The 19,997-nt window shown below is 41.3% G+C and overlaps 1 protein-coding gene across 1 annotated transcript in view; it reads right to left on the bottom strand.

The window, feature by feature from the left end:
* The window catches only part of cngb3.1 (cyclic nucleotide gated channel subunit beta 3, tandem duplicate 1), a 46,531-nt gene extending 27,123 nt beyond the window's left edge, over window positions 1-19,408 (bottom strand). Inside the window, exons 1-5 of the mRNA XM_045702882.2 lie at window positions 19,280-19,408; window positions 16,335-16,413; window positions 14,575-14,704; window positions 2,366-2,526; window positions 1,766-2,077 (exon numbers count right to left, since the gene is read on the bottom strand). Of these exons, the coding sequence (XP_045558838.1) occupies window positions 1,766-2,077; window positions 2,366-2,526; window positions 14,575-14,704; window positions 16,335-16,413; window positions 19,280-19,408 (811 nt within the window). The remainder of the gene's footprint in view (window positions 1-1,765; window positions 2,078-2,365; window positions 2,527-14,574; window positions 14,705-16,334; window positions 16,414-19,279) is intronic.
* Window positions 19,409-19,997: the final 589 nt, after the last annotated feature.

Raw genomic sequence — 19,997 nt, 5'->3', positions numbered from 1 at the left:
ATTAGTTGTTCTCCTCATCAATCTACACACAATACCCCATAACGACAAAGAAAAAACAGGTTTTTCGAAATGTTTGCAAATATATAGAACAAAATCAACTGAAATACCTTATTTACATAAGTATTCAGACCCTTTGCTATAAGACCCTTTGCCACTGATCATCCTTGAGATGTTCCTACAACTTGATTGGAGTCCACCTGTGGTAAATTCATTTGATTGGACATGATTTGGAAAAGCACACATCTGTCTATATAAGGTCCCACAGTTGACAGTGCATGTCAGAGCAAAAATCAAGCCATGAGGTTGAAGGAATTGTCCATAGAGCTCCGAGACAGGATTGTGTCGAGGCACAGATCTGGGGAAGGGTACCAAAACCTTTCTGCAGCATTGAAGGTCCCCAAGAACACAGTGCCCTCTCTTATTCTTAAAGGGAAGAAGTTTGGAACCACCGAGAGTCTTCCTAGAGCTGGCTCCCAGCCAAACTGAGCAATCGGTGAAGAAGGGCTTTTGTCAGGGAGGTGACCAAGAACCTGATGGTCACTCTGACAGAGCTTGGGAGAACGTTTCAGAAAGACAACCATCTCTGCAGCACTCCACCAATCAGGCCTTTATGGTAGGGTTGCCAGATGGAAGCCACTCCTCAGTAAAAGGCACATGATCGTCCCCTTGGAGTTTGCCAAAAGGCACCTAAAGGACTCTCAGACCATGAGAAACAAGATTAAACTCTTTGGCCTGAATGCCAAGCGTCACGTCTGGAGGAAACCAGGCACCATCCCTACGGTGAATTATGATTTAACTATGATTTAACTCTTTGGCCTGAATGCCAAGTCTGGAGGAAACCTGGCACCATCCCTATTGGTCACCGCATGGTGGTGGCAGCATCATGCTGTGGGGATGTTTTTCAGCAGCAGGGACTGGGAGACTAGTCAGGATCGAGGGAAAGATGACGTAGCAATGTACAGAGAGATCCTTGATAAAACTTGCTCCAGAGCGCTCAAAACCTCAGACTGGGACGATGGTACACCTTCCAACAGGACAATGACTCTAAGCACACAGCCAAGACCACGCAGGAGTGGCTTTGGGACAAGTCTCTGAATGTCCTTGAGCGGCCCAGCCAGAACCCGGACGAACCTGATCTAACATCTCTGGAGAGACCTGAAAATAGCTGTGCAGCAACACTCCACATCCAATCTGACAGAGCTTGAGAGGATCTGCAGAGAAGAATAGGAAAACTCCCCAAATATAGGTGTGCCAAGCTTGTAACGTCATACCCAAGAAGACTCAAGGCTGTAATTGCTGCTTCAACAAAGTACTGAGTAAAGAGTCTAAATACTTATGTAAATGTGAGATTTAAATTTTTTATAAATTAGCAAAAATAAATTAAAAACTGTTTTTACTTTGTCATTATGGGGTATTGTGTGAAGATTGATGAGGGGGACAAAAACTATTTTATCCATTTTAGAATAAGGCTGTAACGTAACAAAATGTGGAAAAAGTCAAGGGGTCTGAATACCTTGTGAATGCACTGTAACTGTATTATGAAGCTGTTCATTTTTTGTCATTTAGCAAATGCACTTATCCAGAGCAATTAGGGATAAGTGCCTTGCTCAAAGGCATATCGAAAGATTTTTCACCTAGTCGGCTCGAAGATTCAAACCAGCGACCTTTCGGTTACTGGCCCAGCACTCTTCACCGCTAGCTGCCTACCTAGTGTGTAGCTGTAGTGTAGTGTGTAGGTGTACTGTAGTGTGTAACTGAGCGCTACCTGTGAATGGATCTATGGTGTTACCAAGCACTGTGTCCATGGCGTCTTCAACTGGTTGGAGCATAGTGTCAATGAAGGAAAAGCTGATCATGGGACAAATGGATGCATCTCTAGCTGCCTGCTCCTCCTCCTGCTTCTTTAGCCGCTCTGCCTCCTTCTTCTCCGCGTCCGCCTTCGCTTTCTCCTCCTTTTTCTTTGCCATCTCTACTGCCTTTATCGCGTCTGCTTCTGCTTTTTTTATTGCGTCCTCCTCTGCTTTTATCCTCTCTGCCTCCTTCTTCCTCAGGTAGTCTGGTTTCCTCAAGACCGGGGCTGTAGAAAACAAGCAGAAACCATTATGAATGATATGAGTGGTATGGAATAGCAGAGGAGTTTATAATTATATATAACATTTGGGCTTCATCATTGAGAATATCAGGCCTTCTAAATTCTAACATGGTCGATATGTATTGAAGTATAATATATTATACATACAGTATGATACATATACTGTTCCTTATTCGACAACTGGAAATTAATCAAAAATGAAAGTGATTGATTGATGACTGACTGACTGACTGACTGATTGACACAACATCTGTTTACGGTAGGTCCACTTACTGATAGGGGGGCTGATTTCAGGTGTGGTAGCATAGGGGTCAATGGCTCTCTCTTTGTAGGCATTTGTCCGGTCTCTTAACCGTTTGACAACTTCCCGGATTGTGTCATCTGCATACCTGCTGTACACAACCGGCGGAGGTGGAGGAGGGGGCTGCTCTTCACTGCATCAAGAGACAAGAGGACAAATTGTTTAACAGGGTTCTAATTAATTCAAATAATCAGAAGAAGAACATGATTTGTTTTCAAATAAAAGGAGGATGAATGTTATGGCATGTTCCTTAAATAGATATTGCATGTAAGGGCAGTCCGGACCGGGTGCTGAGATTTTTTTTTTGCACGCTACTGATTACATCAGTACAGTGGTGACTGGTCAAAAATTGAAAATATATATTTTTTGTTGCCTGTACTATATGTTATTTTGGCATTAATACGTGTCACATATCAGTTTGTAAACAATGCAAAAAAATATATATTGACTTAATAGAGTTACATTAGAAGTGCCCATCCAAGAAGGCGTCAAATCCAAGAATCCATATATACACACACATCTTTAAAATATATATATATTTTCCTTTATAACTTTCTAACCCTCCCACCCCTCCGCTAATTGGAGTAAACAAGTGAACAACATTTCTTAGGCTTCTACTTCCAGCTTATACATTCTATATACATTTTACAGGCACAGTCTATTATACAATAGTTATATTTTGTTTGTTTTTACTCCTGTCCGTTATCTAACCTCAACCTCTCCCATCTACAGTATTTCTTTCACAAAAGTTCTGAACCTATATATGTTTTACGGACACAGTATGTTTTACATTAGTTATCTTGTTGTTATTAGTTGTTATTATTCCCAACCTTCAGGTCCATTCAACCCCTCCCATCTATTTCATAACACCATCCATATTGCAGAGTTAGCTCCAGGTAAAGGTTGCAATTCTTCAGCTATTCCTGAACCTGCAACCAAAAATAAGCTACTGTACATATGGACAGTACCAAAACAAATGATCTAATGATTCTGTCTCTTCGCAGTAAAATCTGCAGAGCTGGGAAGGTTGTATCGCCCATATCTAACAATTTTTTGGTTGCAAGAATTTGGGATAATAATTTAAATAGAAAAATGTTACATTTTGAATCCGCCGTTGTTTTGAGTATAAGTTCATAAACCATGTGCCATGGAATCGGTACGTTGAAAATCTCTTCCTAAATATTTTGCCATCTATATCAAATGAGATTTTGTTTTACTACAATGTAAAAACAATTTAAACTGAGTCATGTTGGTTTAAAAAGCTGACTCTTCCAAATGAAAAATGGATCACTTTTGAAGGAAACCGGTACACTTTTTTATTTATCACAATTTTTCTTTAACCAATTATGGTGTTTAATGCGGGGCCGACAGACAGATTCCCTACCTTTCCCCCTTCCACTTTCCTCTTCCATTTTTGCAGTAATGCTGCAATTAGTTGGTTGTAATTTTGGGTAGAGCACACATTTCCATACATTTTTGTTAGCTGCATGTGTGACATAAATCTACCAGTCTTACAGTATTTATGATATAATTTACAAAGATTATACTTTTACATTTTTTTATTTTATCTATTAGTATGTTTGAGTTTAAACACAATATTTATTGTATTATTTGTTCAGTTTTTTTCTAGTGAATTAAATTGAAATTGTAACCAACTTTCTATGGCTTGTTTTAAAAACAGTGATATTTGGGAGATTATTTCCTTTTCAAATAACTGAAAGTGGGAGGTTGTAATCTGAATAAAGGGGAAAAGGCCATTCTTGAACACAGGGTGAGACATTCTTATTCATTTGCTAGAGAACCAGTTTGGATTGAAGTATAACTTTTGTATGACTGAAGGCTTTGGTGAGAGGTCTAAAGCATTAATATTTAATAATGTCTGCCCTGTGAATTCATATTCATTGTATAAATAGGCCCGTTTAATTTTGTCTGGCTTGCCGTTCCAAATCAAATTGAATCTTTTTTCTCATATAATTTAAATAACTGTTCACTAGATGTAGGCAAGACCATGAGCAAATAGGTAAACTGGGATATGACTAAAGAGTTAATCAGGGTGATTTTTTCCATAAATACACTGATATTTTCCTTTCGATGGTTGCAAGATCTTGTCTATTTTTGCTAAGAAATAAATGAGATAATTTATTTATTTTGGGATATCTATACCGAGTATGTCCACATCACCATTAGACCATTTTGTTGGTCAACTACACTGTAATGTAAAAGTGGTATTTGGTTGCGATCCAATACGTAATATAGTATGCGTAATAATTAATTTGGTTGTAATCCAGAGAGGTTAGAAAAAGTATCTAGATCCTCTATGACGCTGTGGAGGGATCCAAGTTGTAGATTTAAAAGAAAACATGAATCATCAGCGCACAATGATACCTTTGTTTTTAAGCCCTGGATTTCTAACCCCTTGATATTATTGTTGGATCTGATTTTAATAGCTAACATTTTGATGGCCATAATAATATGTCGATAGTGGACAACCTTGTTTTACTCTCTTTTTTTATATATACACTGCTCAAAAATATAAAGGGAACACTTAAACAACACAATGTAACTCCAAGTCAATCACACTTCTGTGAAATCAAACTGTCCACTTAGGAAGCAACACTGATTGACAATAAATTTCACATTCTGTTGTGCAAATGGAATAGACAACAGGTGGAAATTATAGGCAATTAGCAAGACACCCCCAATAAAGGAGTGGTTCTGCAGGTGGGGACCACAGACCACTTCTCAGTTCCTATGCTTCCTGGCTGATGTTTTGGTCACTTTTGAATGCTGGCGGTGCTTTCACTCCAGTGGTAGCATGAGACGGAGTCTACAACCCACACAAGTGGCTCAGGTAGTGCAGCTCATCCAGGATGGCACATCAATGCCAGCTGTGGCAAGAAGGTTTGCTGTGTCTGTCAGTGTAGTGTCCAGAGCATGGAGGCGCTCCCAGGAGACAGGCCAGTACATCAGGAGACGTGGAGGAGGCCGTAGGAGGGCAACAACCCAGCAGCTGGACCGCTACCTCCGCCTTTGTGCAAGGAGGAGCAGGAGAAGCACTGCCAGAGCCCTGCAAAATGACCTCCAGCAGCCCACAAATGTGCATGTGTCTGCTCAAACGGTCAGAAACAGACTCCATGAGGGTGGTATGAGGGCCCAACGTCCACAGGCGGGGGTTGTGCTTACAGCCCAACACCGTGCAGGACGTTTGGCATTTGCCAGAGAACACCAAGATTGGCACATTCGCCACCGGCGACCTGTGCTCTTCACAGATGAAAGCAGGTTCACACTGAGCACGTGACAGACGTGACAGAGTCTGGAGACGCCGTGGAGAACGTTCTGCTGCCTGCAACATCCTGCAGCATGACCGGTTTGGCGGTGGGTCAGTCATGGTGTGGGGTGGAATTTCTTTGGGGGGGGTCGCACAGCCCTCCATGTGCTCGCCAGAGGTAGCCTGACTGCCATTAGGTACCGAGATGAGATCCTCAGACCCCTTGTGAGACTATATGCTGGTGCGGTTGGCCCTGGGTTCCTCTTAATGCAAGACAATGCTAGACCTCATGTGGCTGGAGTGTGTCCGCAGTTCCTGCAAGTGGAAGGCATTGATGATATGGACTGGCCTGCCCGTTCCCCAGACCTGAATCCAATTGAGCAGATCTGGGACATCATGTCTCGCTCCATCCATCAACGCCACGTTGCACCACAGACTGTCCAGGAGTTGTCGGATGCTTTAGTCCAGGTCTGGGAGGAGATCCCTCAGGAGACCATCCGCCACCTCATCAGGAGCATGCCCAGGCATTGTAGGGAGGTCATACAGGCACGTGGAGGCCACACACAGTACTGAGCCTCATTTTGCCTTGTTTTAAGGACATTACATCAAAGTTGGATCAGCCTGTAGTGTGGTTTTCCACTTTCATTTTGAGTGTGACTCCAAATCCAGACCTCCATGGGTTGATAAATTGGATTTCCATTGACTATTTTTGTGTGATTTTGTTGTCAGCACATTCAACTATGTAAAGAAAAAAGTATTTAATAAGATTATTTCTTTCATTCAGATCTAGTATGTGTTGTTTAAGTGTTCCCTTTATTTATTTGAGCAGTATATATATACACACACTACCGTTCAAAAGTTTGGGGTCACTTAGAAATGTCCTTGTTTTTGAAAGAAAAGCTATTTTTTTGTCCATTAAAATAACATAAAATTGATCAGAAATACAGTGTAGACATTGTTAATGTTGTAAATGACTATAGTAGCTGGAAATGACACATTTTTAATGCAAAATCTACATAGGTGTACAGAGGCCCATTATCAGCAACCATCGCTCCTGTGTTCCAATGGCACGTTGTGTTAGCTAATTGAAGTTTATAATTTTAAAAGACCAAATTATCATTAGAAAACCCTTTTGCAATTATGTTAGCACAGCTGAAAACTGTTGTTCTGATTAAAGAAGCAATAAAAGTGGCCTTCTTTAGACTAGTTGTGTATCTGGAGCATCAGCATTTGTGGCTTCGATTGCAGGCTCAAAATCGTCAGTCTATTCTTGTTCTGAGAAATGAAGGCTATTCCATGTGAGAAATTGCCAAGAAACTGAAGATCTCATACAACGCTGTGTACTACTCCCTTCACAGAACAGTGCAAACTGGCTCTAAACAGAATAGAAAGAGGAGTGGGAGGCCCCGGTGCCAAACTGAGCAAGAGGACAAGTACATTAGAGTGTCTAGTTTGAGAAACAGACGCCTCACAAGTCCTCAACTGGCAGCTTCATTAAATAGTACACCAGTCTCAACATCAACAGTGAAGAGGCGACTCCGGGATGCTGGCCTTCTAGGCAGAGTTCCTCTGTCCAGTGTCTGTGTTCTTTTGCCCATCTTAATCTTTTCTTTTTATTGGCCAGTCAGATATGACCTTTTCTTTGCAACTCTGCCTAGAAGGCCAGCATCCCGGAGTCACTGACATTTCTAAGTGACCCAAAACTTTTGAACGGTAGTGTATATATACAGTGGCCTGTGATAGTATTCACCCCCTTGGCATTTTTCCTTACAACCTGGAATTAAAATTGATTTTGGGGGGTTTGTATCATTTGATTTACAAAACATGCCTACCACTTTGAAGATGCAAAATATTTTTGGCAAAACTGAAAACTAGAGCGTGCATAACTATTCCCCCCCCCCCCCCCCCCCCCCCCCCCCACAGGCAATACTTTGTAGATCCACCTTTTGCAGCAATTACAGCTGCAAGTCTCTTGGGGTATGTCTCTATAAGCTTGGCTCCCGTACGGACTCGGGAGAGACGAAGGTTGAGAGCCGTGCATCTCCCGAAACACGACCCAGCCAAGCCGCACTGCTTCTTGACACAATGCCCGCTTAACCCGGAAGCCAATCGCAGCAATGTGTCGGAGGAAACACCGTACACCTGGCGACCGTGTAAGCGTGCATGCACCCGGCCCACCACAGGAGTCGCTAGAGTGCCATGGGACAAGGACATCCCGGCCGGCCAAACCCTCCCCTAAGCTAGACGACGCTGGGCCAATTATGCCCCGCCTCATGGGTCTCCCAGTCGCGGCCGGCTGTTTTACTCCTCGACAGTTTAAAACTTTCTGAGAAGTAGCCATTATTTACTTTTTTCCACCTAGGATTACTATACATGATTTTAACCCATTTTATACGAGATTCTCCAAAATTGAAATGTTCCAGGCATTTATATATAAACTCCAGTCATACTTTATCAAAAGCCTTTTCAAAGTCAGCTATGAATAACAGGCCTGGTTTCCCAGATTTTTCATAGTGTTCTATTGTTTCCAATACTTGTCCTTTATTTTCTCCAATGTATCATCTATGTAAAAAACATGTCTGATTAGAATGAATAATATCTGCCAATCCCTTTTAAATTCTATGCACTATACATTTTGCTAGAATTTTTTTCATCACAACACTGAAGTGTAACGGGCCTCCATTTTTTTATATTTACTGCTTATATCCTGTTTCAGTAATAATGAAATCAGACCATCTTTTTGAGTGTCCGATAATCTACAATTTACATAGGAGTGGTTAAAACATGCTCATACCAGTCCTCTGAGTATATCAAAAAGGTATGCCATCCAGCCCTGGAGTGTTCCCAGACTTAAAAGCTTTAATTGCATCAAGAAGTTCCTCCTCTGTAATTTGGCCTTCACATGAGTATTTCTGTACATCTGTTAATTTTACATTATTAATAGAAAGTAGCCACTCTTTGCCTTGATGACAGCTTTGCACACTCTTGCCATTCTCTCAACCAGCTTCATAAGGAATGCTTTTCCAACAGCCTTGAAGTCATTAGCCTAGGGGTTCACATACTTTTTCCAACCTACAATGTGAATGTTTAAATGATGTATTCAATATAGACAAGGGAAATACACTAATTTCTGTGTTATTAGTTTAAGCACAGTATGTTTGTCTATTGTTGTGACTTAGATGAAGATCAGATCAAATTTGATGACCAATTTATGCAGAAATCCAGGTAATTCCAAAGGGTTCACATACTTTTTCTTGCCACTGTATGCTGAGCACTTGCTGGCTGCTTTTCCTTCACTCTGCGGTCCAACTCATCCCAAACCATCTTAATTGGGTTGAGGTTGGGTTATTGTGGAGGCCAGGTCATCTGATGCAGCACTCCATCCCTCTCCTTTGTGGTCAAATAGCCCTTATATAGCCTGGAGGTGTGTTTGGGGTCATTGTCCTGTTGAAAAAACAAACGATAGTCCCACTAAACGCAAACCAGATGGGATGGCGTATCACTGCAGAATGCTGTGGTAGCCATGCTGGTTAAGTGTGTCTTGAATTGTAAATAAATCACCAACAGTGTCACCAGCAAAGTACCCTCATACCTCCCCCTCCATGCTTCACGGTGCTTCATCATCCATTCACCTACGCTGCGTCTCACAAAGACACGGTGGTTGAAACCAAAAATCTTAAATATGGACTCATCAGACCAAAGGACAGAGTTCCACCAGTCTAATGTCCCTTGCTCGTGTTTCTTGGCCAAAGCAAGTCTCTCCGTCTCGTGGTTGTGGTTTCTTTGCAGCAATTTGACCATGAAGGCCTGATTCACACAGTATCCTCTGAACAGTTTATGTTGAGATGTGTCTGTTACTTGAACTCTGCGAAGCATTTATTTGGGCTGCAATCTGAGGTGCAGTTAACTCTAATGAATGTATTCTCTGCAGCAGAGGTAACTCTGGGTCTTTCTTTCCTGTGGCGGTCCTCATGAGAGCCAGTTTCATCATAACGCTTGATGGTTTTTGTGACTGCACTTGAAGAAACTTTAAAAGTTCTTGACATTTTCCTGATTGACTGACCTTCGTTTTAAAGTAATGATGGACTGTCGTTTCTCTTTGCTTATTTCAGCTGTTCTTGCCATAATATTGACTTGTACTTTTACCAAATAGGGCTATCCTCTGTATACTACCCTTACCTAGCCACAACATAATTGATTGGCTCAGACGCATTAAGAAGGAAAGAAATTCCACAAATTAACTTTGAACAAGGCACACCTGTTAATTGAAATGCATTCCAGGTGACTACCTCATGAAGCTGGTTGAGAGAATGCCAAGAGTGTGCAAAGCTAGATGGTGCCGACAGAGATGGTCGCCTCGATTCAGGTCCTTAGGAAACTATGCACTAATTGTCATTACATTCAGCCGGGAAGAACTACTGGATATAAAAGCGATGTCATTTGACCAACATTATGACCAGGAATACGGCTTTCTCGAAGCAGATCCTTTGTTCAGACCTCCACCATGCACATGGGATCTTATCCCAGAGGCCGACCCAAAATAACGCTGTCGCCGCAGGAGAGGCAGACAGAGCGGCCTTCTGGTCAGACTTAGAAGGCGAGCACACCATCCACCGCTTCGGAGCATATTACTCGCCAATGTCCAATCTCTAGACAACAAGGTGGATGAAATTAGGGCACGAGTTGCCTTCTAGAGAGACATCAGAGATTGTAACATTCTCTGTTTTACGGAAACATGGCTCACTTGGGATATGTTGTCAGAGTCGGTTCAGCCACCCGGTTTCTTCACACATTGCGCCGACAGAAACAAACATCTCTCTGGTAAGAAGAAGGGCAGGGTGTATGCCTTATGATTAGCGACTCATGGTGTAATCATAACAACATACAGGAACTCAAGTCCTTTTGTTCACCTGACCCTAGGATTCCTTAAAATCAAATGCCGACTGCATTATATACCAAGAGAATTCTCTTCGATTATAGTCACAGCCGTGTATAATCCAAGTAAAAATTCCCTGACTTAGGTCAGTTAGGATGATTTATTTCAGCTTTTATCTCTTTCATCACATTCCCAGTGGGCCAGAAGTTTACATACACTCAATTAGTATTTGGTAGCATTGCCTTTAAATTGTTTAACTTGGGTCAAACATTTCGTGTAGACTTCTACAAGCTTCCCACAAAAACTTGGGTGAATTTTGGCCCATTCCTCCTGGCAGAGCTGGTCTAACTGAGTCAGGTTTGTAGGCCTCCTTGCTGGCACACGCTTTTTCAGTTCTGGCCACAAATGTTCTATAGGATTGAGGTCAGGCCTTTGTGATGGCCACTCCAATACCATGACTTTGTTGTCCTTAAGCCATTTTGCCACAACTTTGGAAGTATGCTTGGGGTCATTGTCCATTTGGAAGACCCATTTGCGACCAAGTTTTAACTTCCTGACTGATGTGTTGAGATGTTGCTTTAATATATCCACATAATTTTCCTCTCTCATGATGCCATCTATTTTGTGAAGTGCACCAGTCCCTCCTGCAGCAAAGCACCCCCACAACATGATGCTGCCACCCCCGTGCTTCAAGGTTGGGATGGTGTTCCTCGGCTTGCAAGCTTCCCCCTTTCTCCTCCAAACATAACGATGCTCATTACGGCCAAACAGTTCTATTTTTGTTTCATCAGACCAGAGGACATTTCTCCAAAAAGTAAGATCTTTGTCCCCATGTGCAGGTGTAAACCGTAGTCTGGCATTTTATGGCGGTTTTGGAGCAGTGGCTTCTTCCTTGCTGAGCGGCCTTTCAGGTTATGTCGATATAGGACTCGTTTTATTGTGGATAAAGATACTTTTTTTTACCTGTTTCCTCCAGCATCTTCACAAGGTCCTTTGCTGTTTTTCTGGAATTGATTTGCACATTTCGCACCAAAGTACGTTCATCTCTAGGAGACAGAACGCGTCTCCTTCTTGAGCGGTATGACGGCTGTGTGGTCCCATGGTGTTTATACTTGCATACTATTATTTGTACAGATGAACGTGGTACCTTCAGGCGTTTGGAAATTGCTACCAAGGATGAACCAGACTTGTGGAGATCTACAATATTTCTTCTGAGGTCTTGGCTGATTTCTTTTGATTGTCCCATGATGTCAAGCAAAGACGCACTGAGTTTGAAGGTAGGCCTTGAAATACATCTACAGGTACACCTCCAATTGATTCAAATTATGTCAATTAGCCAATCAGAAGCTTCTATAGCCATGACATAATTTTCTGGAATTTTTCAAGCTGTTTAAAGGCACAGTCAACTTAGTGTATGTAAACTTCTGACCTACTGGAATCTGATACAGTGAGTTATAAGTGAAATAATCTGTCTGTAAACAATTGTTGGAAAAATTACTTGTGTCATGCACAACGTTGATGTCCTAACCGACTTGCCAAAACTATAGTTTGTTGGCAAGACGTTTGTGGAGTGGATGAAAAACAAGTTTTAATGACTCCAACCTAAATGTATGTAAACTGTATTTATATCTACATATTCTTATTCATTTACATTTGTGTGTATAAGGTAGTTGTTGTGAATTTGTTCGATTACTTGTTAGATATTACTGCACAGTCGGAACTAGAAGCACAAGTTTTTCGCTGCACTTGCATTAACATCTGCTGACCACGTGTATGTGACCAATAAAATTTGATTTGATTTGCTTTGAGCTGTCATCAAGAAAAAGGGTGGATACTTTGAAGAATCTCAAATATAAAATATATTTTGATTTGTTTAACACTTTTTTGGTTACTACATGATTCCATATGTTTTATTTAATAGTTTTGATGTCTTCACTATTATTCGACAATGTAGAAAATAGTAAAAATAAAGAAGAACCCTGGAATGAATAGGTGTGTCCAAACTTTTGACTAGTACAGAATATATGATTTATTTTCCCACAGAAAACTTGGGGGGCCAAATAAAACCACCCCTGTGCCAAATTCAGTTGGGGAACCTGGCCCGACAGTATGGTATTAGTCAGGGCCTAGATTTGATCCTGGGTGTACAGAGCTGGATTGGCTACATTCAAATAACTCCTCGTAATCATTATGGTTGTGTTTACAAAGTCTGCCCAATTCTGATCTTTTGCAACTAATTGGTCTTTTGACCAATCAGATCTTTCGCCAATAATTCGGCAAAAGATCAGAATTGAGCTGCCTGTGTAAACGCAGTGGGACCACCATGTCTGTGTTGTCCATGGGGACCTATTGAGTCATACTCAGCACAGCAGCATTCCACCCACCTGCCATCTTAGTACTAGGAACAAATATAATCGCCGTCTCTCTCTCTCGTGCTCTCTCTCACTCTCTCCAGGCACACTGGAGGTAATCCTGGTGCTAGTGATTAGTTGGTTACACAGTAATTGCCAGGTGTGCCAGGAAACTAAGTATACTTTCCTTCTGTACTGTATATCCCTAATATATTCTGAGAAGATGCTGTATTTACACTGGACTGGTATTCACATTTTATCTGTCCCTTTTTAATTTACTGCAGTGGGCTAAATCAGGCTCACACATAATATTTATTGGTACTGTTAAACAATCTACTTTGAAACAAAAGTAAACACATCACATACATGGTTGTACCATGTCAGATATAGAATTGTAATGAATTCAATTTTGAGTTTGCATCCCAATATTACACTTTTATATACATCACAGAAGACTGAAAAATAACAAAACCGTTTGACATAGAAACAGCTGATTTTCAGCATATTCTTTGAAATACTGTTTATTAATTGTGAAATTATGAAATATATTATTGACATTCCACCCATGAGGCCACTGGAGGGCACTTTGGTCAGTCAAATCAAATCAAATAATTCCACTGCAGGAAAGAGCTACAATGGTTCTCGTTTCTCTGCACTGTCCTTAAGGATATTTCCCACTAGCATCTTATAAGAATTCTATACCAGATGAAGCATTTAAGAAAACACACACACACCTTAAGAGGTATGGAGCTTACTACTCTGTATAGCCAGAAATAGAAGCAGGTGGGATTTCCGTTCTGTTTTTACCTGGCTGTACCTCAACAAGGAAACAGGATTTCAGCACAAGTCACACACACTGTATGTGAAATCAGCCTTTACAGAAGCCAAATACAGAATACAAGTTCTCTCAATCAAGACCAGCGACTATTCCACTGTAAAACGTAGCCTACTTCCTTGAAGTCAGAAATTAGCTACAGTACAGAGAGAAAGCAAAGAAAACCTTTGCAAATAAAACTTACACGTGAACTACCGCCACCCATCCCCTGACCTCCTTAAGTCACAAATACCCATAATCCCATAATCTTATTCAGCTACTTTGGGAGTCACAAGCTGCAAGTCATTCTGTTGTGAGGAGGGAAAACATCAAGCCATCGCTAAGCAGCTGCCTGCAGACAAAATATAGGCCTACACCGCACTATTAGTCTATTTGTAATCTTGCTTATGTTGTCCTTAGTACTGTAAACATGTAGACTATTGTCTTCTCACAAGCCACAGACACAGCCACAGCAGTTGTGGGAAGAGACTAGTCTACATGTTACTGTGCTGTGTACAGACAACACATGTAGAAGCTTTTTACACATGTTGTATTCGGCAAATGTCAAATAAAATTAGACTGGATTTGATTTGTTTTAGCTACATGGAAAACACATAGATCTGTTTAACTAAACACTGAAGAGATTGAACAGAAAGCATTTGCTCTCTGGCTACCAGACTATTATTAACACATCTCATCTCGGTAGATGAACAGCCCCACTATGAACGCTCTCTCACTCCCCAGGTTCTCCCCTATCTCTTTAACAACTTTGTGATATCCTACTACCCCTGTTTGGCAGTTCCTGTGGAGTGTACTGGCTGAACTAATAGCCCATAGACAGTTTCACAGCCAGGTGTTATTCGTGTTCTTACCCTTCAGCCCCATCAGGGGGTTTGTCTCCTTCTGCAGGTGCAGGTGCTGGGGCAGTGGCCGGGGCTGGGGCAGGAGCTGCGGCAGGGGCTGGGGCTGGGGCAGGAGCTGGGGCTGGAGCTGGGGCAGGATCTATGGGTAGTGTACAAAAGATAATATGAGCAAGTGGATCAGTGTAGAACGTGAGTAGAGACTGAAACTTAAGACCATACACTGAGTATACCAAACTTTAGGAACACCTTCCTATTATTGAGTTGCATCCCTTTTGCCCTCAGAACAGCCTTAGTGCATTGGGGCATGGACTCTACAAGGTGTCGAAAGTGTTCCACAGGGATGCTGGCCCATGTTGACTCCAATGCTTCCCAAAGTTGTGTCAAGTTGGCTGGATGTCCTATCGGGTGGTGGACCATTCTTGATACACACGGGAAACTGTTGAGCGTGAAAAACCCAGCAGCGTTGCAGTTCTTGACACACTCAAACTAGTGCGCCTGGCACCTACTATCATACCACGTTCAAAGGAATATAAATATTTTGTCTTTCCCATTCACCCTCTGAATGGCACACATACACAATCCATGTCTCAATTGTCTCGGGTTAAATATCCTTATTTAACCTGTCTCCTCCTCTTCATCTACACTGATTGAAGTGGAGTTAACAAGTGACATCAATATGGGATCGTAGCTTCACCTGGATTCACCTGGGCAGTCTATGTCATGGAAAGAGCATGTTTTGTATACTCAATGTATATTACTTAGGGGAAAAACAGCATGACAACATCTGAAAGTAATGGAATTGCTTACTGACATTACACACAAAAAGCTATCATAAATGAAGCATTTGTTGTTCTAGAATGCACTGAGTGTCAGTGTGTCTCTGAGATGTGGATTATAGTGAAAGAGAAAAGGTGCAGAGGGAGTGGACATGTGTTGTTTCTGCTGCTGATGTATAGGAACAGACAGATGGACTAGGGAGCAGGCTGTCATGTGTGTCCTACTTCCCAAACCAGCACTCATGTCTCAACAACACAACACAGGTAGACCAAACATTAGCTTATCTTTCACCTTAGCAATGAAATAGTTAACTGAAATGAAATGATATAATGGAATCAAATTGAGTTGTTACTAAATAAAATAATTGAATGATATGATGGAGTAAAATGTAGTAAGTAGTAAGTTACTATCTTTGAACGAGAGCCTGAGAGAAAGTGGGGATATTGAAAAATCAGGGAGCCAAAGCTTCACATGTCACAATCACTTTCGGAGTTTGGGCCTTGTTAAATCAAATTCAGAGGTCTGCCAGATTCCCAGTGTAAGAAAAAGTATTTTTGGAGTAATGTAATCAACAAACAATGTTTTGTTTGCAGTATACTCTGTTAGTTACACAAAAATGAACTCAACTAGATCCCAAATCAAACATACTTTTTTTGCCAGAAACCTTCAACTTCTGCTTTGTTTTTGTTCTTTACCTGAAACCCAGCACATTGTTATAGTATTGTTGGGTAAAATAAAGCAGAGATCACAGTTAACATATATCTCCTGGAGTTCCAGGAAATCCATAGACATGAGGATAGAATGAGACTTTGTTAATGTTGTGGCTGCAACATTTCTGGGTGAGGGCCAGAGGGTATGCCGCAGCCAAAACACTAACAATGAAAAGTCTTAATTCTGTCCCCTTGTGTTTGAGTATTATATGACACAAACTGAGCAAGTTCAATATCATATAGAAGCAAGAGAAAATGCTAGATGAAAACAAACAAACTTACCTGCTGGTTTAGCCTCCTCCTTCTTAGGTTCTTCCTCTTTCTTCTCCTCATCCTTTTTCTCTGCAGGCTTCTCCTCTTCCTGGGAAAACAACACTGTTACCTCACTGAAAACAATAGCCCATATTCACCAACAGACTTATTCACCAACAGACATTATTACCTGAAAAAGGCAAAAGGCAAAACTGATCCTAGATCAGCACTCCTACTCTTAGATATGGTCCAATGAGTCATGAAGACAGGTGCCCATTAGCACCAAAGTGACACAGTTTCTCTGGACCCCTGCAAGGTCAGAGTCCCCCACCCCCTCCGTAAAATATACAAAATATAGAATGCCTCAGCCAAACAGCCACTCACAAAGTTTAGATTAACGATCTTTTGACATGTCTCTGCGGCTGCCTATCGAATCGATGATAGGCTTTCTGTGGTGCCAGGGCATGTAACCTATAGCTTTGCTTTAGCTAATGGATAAATGTTTATTGGTAGAACTATTTGGTCGTTATTTTCTCATGTTAAGCCTAACATTTCACGAAGCAACAATAATATCATTACTTGTTCAGTAATTTAAAGTTGGAAATTCAAACATTGCAGATTGTCAAATTTATTTTCAATATGACAGCATACTTATCAGCGACCTATTGATTAAAAAATACCACTATCCTGTAGCCTACCTGAACCTGCATGACATGAGCCCTGCTCGCACTCTTTCCCAGCTTGGATAGAAAGTTGTTGTGCGTAAAACCAGTCTATTAACGCCAAGTAATATAGTTAGTCCACCCTCAAAACACTAGCTTACTATGGATTGTTTTATTATGCAGTGTAGCTACTATCTATAGCTATATACAGTATTTAGCTGCTATTTAGTTGCTATTTATAAACCTTTTATTAAAATTATACCTCAAATAGCCTAACAATGAGGAAAAAAGTAATCGGCTTTAGGATAAATTCAGCCACTATTTATTGTTGAACTCAGCAGGTTTTGTCTGGCTAATAGCCTACACAAAAGGGTAAATGAAATGAAATCCAGCTTGAGATACGTGTCTTTTGAGACATTGTACATTATATTGTCCCAGTGCTTCCTATACAACTAATCTCTTTCCATAACGTGTTGAGGCCTGCAATTAAGGAGAATTCGAGAGGCTCAATTAAAGAACTGCTGAATTTGAATCACCACTCCCTTCTGCCCAGTTTCCCTGATGTTGCTACGGCAATCAAACTATTTTTTAACCATCCCTGTAACTGTTTCTTCTGTGGAGAGATCATTTTCTAAATGAAAACTCATAAAGAACTAGCTAAGAAGCATTAGGCTCTTGGTCTGATATGTGCTCTTGAACACCTGAGTAAGCTCCACTCATTGCACTGGCGCCGTAGCCTTTACCAAGGTATTTGTTCATGATATCCCCTTACCTTCAATCAGTTCAATTATTTATTTTTCAAGGCCTGAGGCTTTTTGACCAGTCACATTCTTGAAGCTCAAGAAACAAACACTTACCTTCCTAGTACATATGGAAATTAAAAATGTTTATTAATTACTTTTTGGAGGGTTACTGTCAAAATGATTTATTACAAAAAAATAGGCATTGATGACAGGCGCATGGGCCCCCAGAGTTCGTGGGCCTTTCCGCCTTGCGAGGTGTGCGGGGGTGTCTGGTACGTCAGTACTCATAAGTATGATGCTGTGGAAACAGTTAAGTGTATCACATCTCACATAATCAAACTATTATTTTTCGGAAAGCTTGGGTTCTTCATTCAATGCCCAAGATGCACTTGGAGGGAGGGTGTCAGAATCCATGTTGGAAATAAAGTGTATGAGAACTCATGGCTTGTAGACAGTACATCTGTCTAACTCCAAAGTGAGCATTTTCTTACTTTGGAGTCTATGATAGATTCATGGCTTTTGTCTTATTAACAAACATCTTAATCATATCCTAAGAAAAGGATGATCCAATAATTAATCAGTGAAAATCATCTCGGTGTCTTTCATACATGAACTCCCTCCTCCTCTTCAATAACAAACACTTTGTATAAGAGTCTTTCCAGACTGAGAAGGCCAATTACTCAGGCCACTGACGGCCGAAACATTACAATTTGAACTTTAACTCGATAAATAATCAAGAATTTAATTGTGAGCAAGAGTCACACATATTCCTTCTAAACGCCATTATGATGTTTGTTTACACCTCATCTCATGTTGGTTGACAACTTCTTCTCCTCTCCAAAGGCCAATTACTCAGCCTGAAACCCAGGCTATAAGTGCTTCTCCACTTTAGTGCTATGCTATACTGTTGATAGGAGGTATTTTAGATAGCTTGGTTTCAATGCTTCAGAGTCCAGCCTGTTTCAACCTGAGGCTTTCTCTAATCCGACTGACTCAGCTGCCATGGTTTGCTGTCCAGTCCATCTCACCATCTCATGAGTCACTGCCCAGTGTCCCCACATAGTGTCACAATCACTGAGAGATACTGTTGAATCTAACATTCATTTAGAACATGACATTTTGTCCACTTTAAAGGGGCAATCTGGGATTCAAACAATAGCAGACTGGATGCCCCGCCACTTTTTTGGTAAACAGCAAGCATTATTCAATATAAAGACAATATCGTTTCGAGCAATTTGTCATGGGATAAGGTTAATTAGTCAAACTGTATGTTGACTGTATATATGTCAACCATATTATATTACATCTTTAGGGCCATTTAATCCTGTGTACAGTTTAAGACATTCAGAAACAATCCTAAACAACATTTACATACATCAGTAACAGCCAGTCATTATACTAAAGTCCCACAATATCTATATAATCAGTGGTAATAATATAGGCAGTATTTATTGAACCGCTCAAAAAATGAATACGTTTCAACCCCTATGTCTAAGTATTCGTCCTGCCGGCAAACACTTTCAATGATATATCCTGCTGTAGTGTTTCGGAAAGAGAGGAGATGCCTTACCTTGGCTGGAGGTGCTGGGGCAGGAGCAGGAGCTGGTGCGGGGACAGGAGCCGTGGCAGGAGCAGCAGTGGCATCTGGCTTCGGAGGTGGCTCGGGCACCGAGAACAGTGCTTTGAACTTGCCAAACATGGTGGTTGTTTGGCTAGTGGGCAGTGTGGGCAACAGAGAACCCGGCGAGCCTATCCAGGGTTACAGATCTGATCCTTAGACTCTCTCCTCTGTCTAACCAACTGTCTAACCCTGAACGCCTGACAGTCGGAGCGACAGCCTGCCTCAGGTAATTAATCTCCAGTTCCATTAATTCCTTCATAGGAACTCCCCCTCTTCTCTTCACACTTCTCCACTCTTCCAATGGGACGGATCAACAAAGAGCAGCTATCACTGCCACCTATGGCTGCTTCACATCCCCAACACTCTTCCCGTGACGTTGGACTGTTTGGTAAATGTACTGTACTCAAAGGTGTTGAATGAGCAGCTATTCTACTGTAGGAGGCCATTTTGTTTCTTGTCCATGGCTGCAGCAATCTTGGCAGTAAGTTTGGATAATTGACAATTAATTCAAATCAATGAATTGATCAATCAGAGATGTCCAGGAGTTGATCAACAAACTTCAAATAGGTTTAACACCAGATTCGGGTATACGTCTTAATACACAATAGTAAAGTAGCAACAGAAGAATTGCACTGTGACTCTTAGGTAGGGGCTAAACTCAGCTATG

This window comes from Salmo salar, chromosome 19 (assembly GCF_965601325.2).
Source record: "Salmo salar chromosome 19, fSalSal1, whole genome shotgun sequence".
Classification (NCBI taxonomy): domain Eukaryota; kingdom Metazoa; phylum Chordata; class Actinopteri; order Salmoniformes; family Salmonidae; genus Salmo; species Salmo salar.
This window is presented reverse-complemented; position numbering and strand designations above follow the sequence as displayed.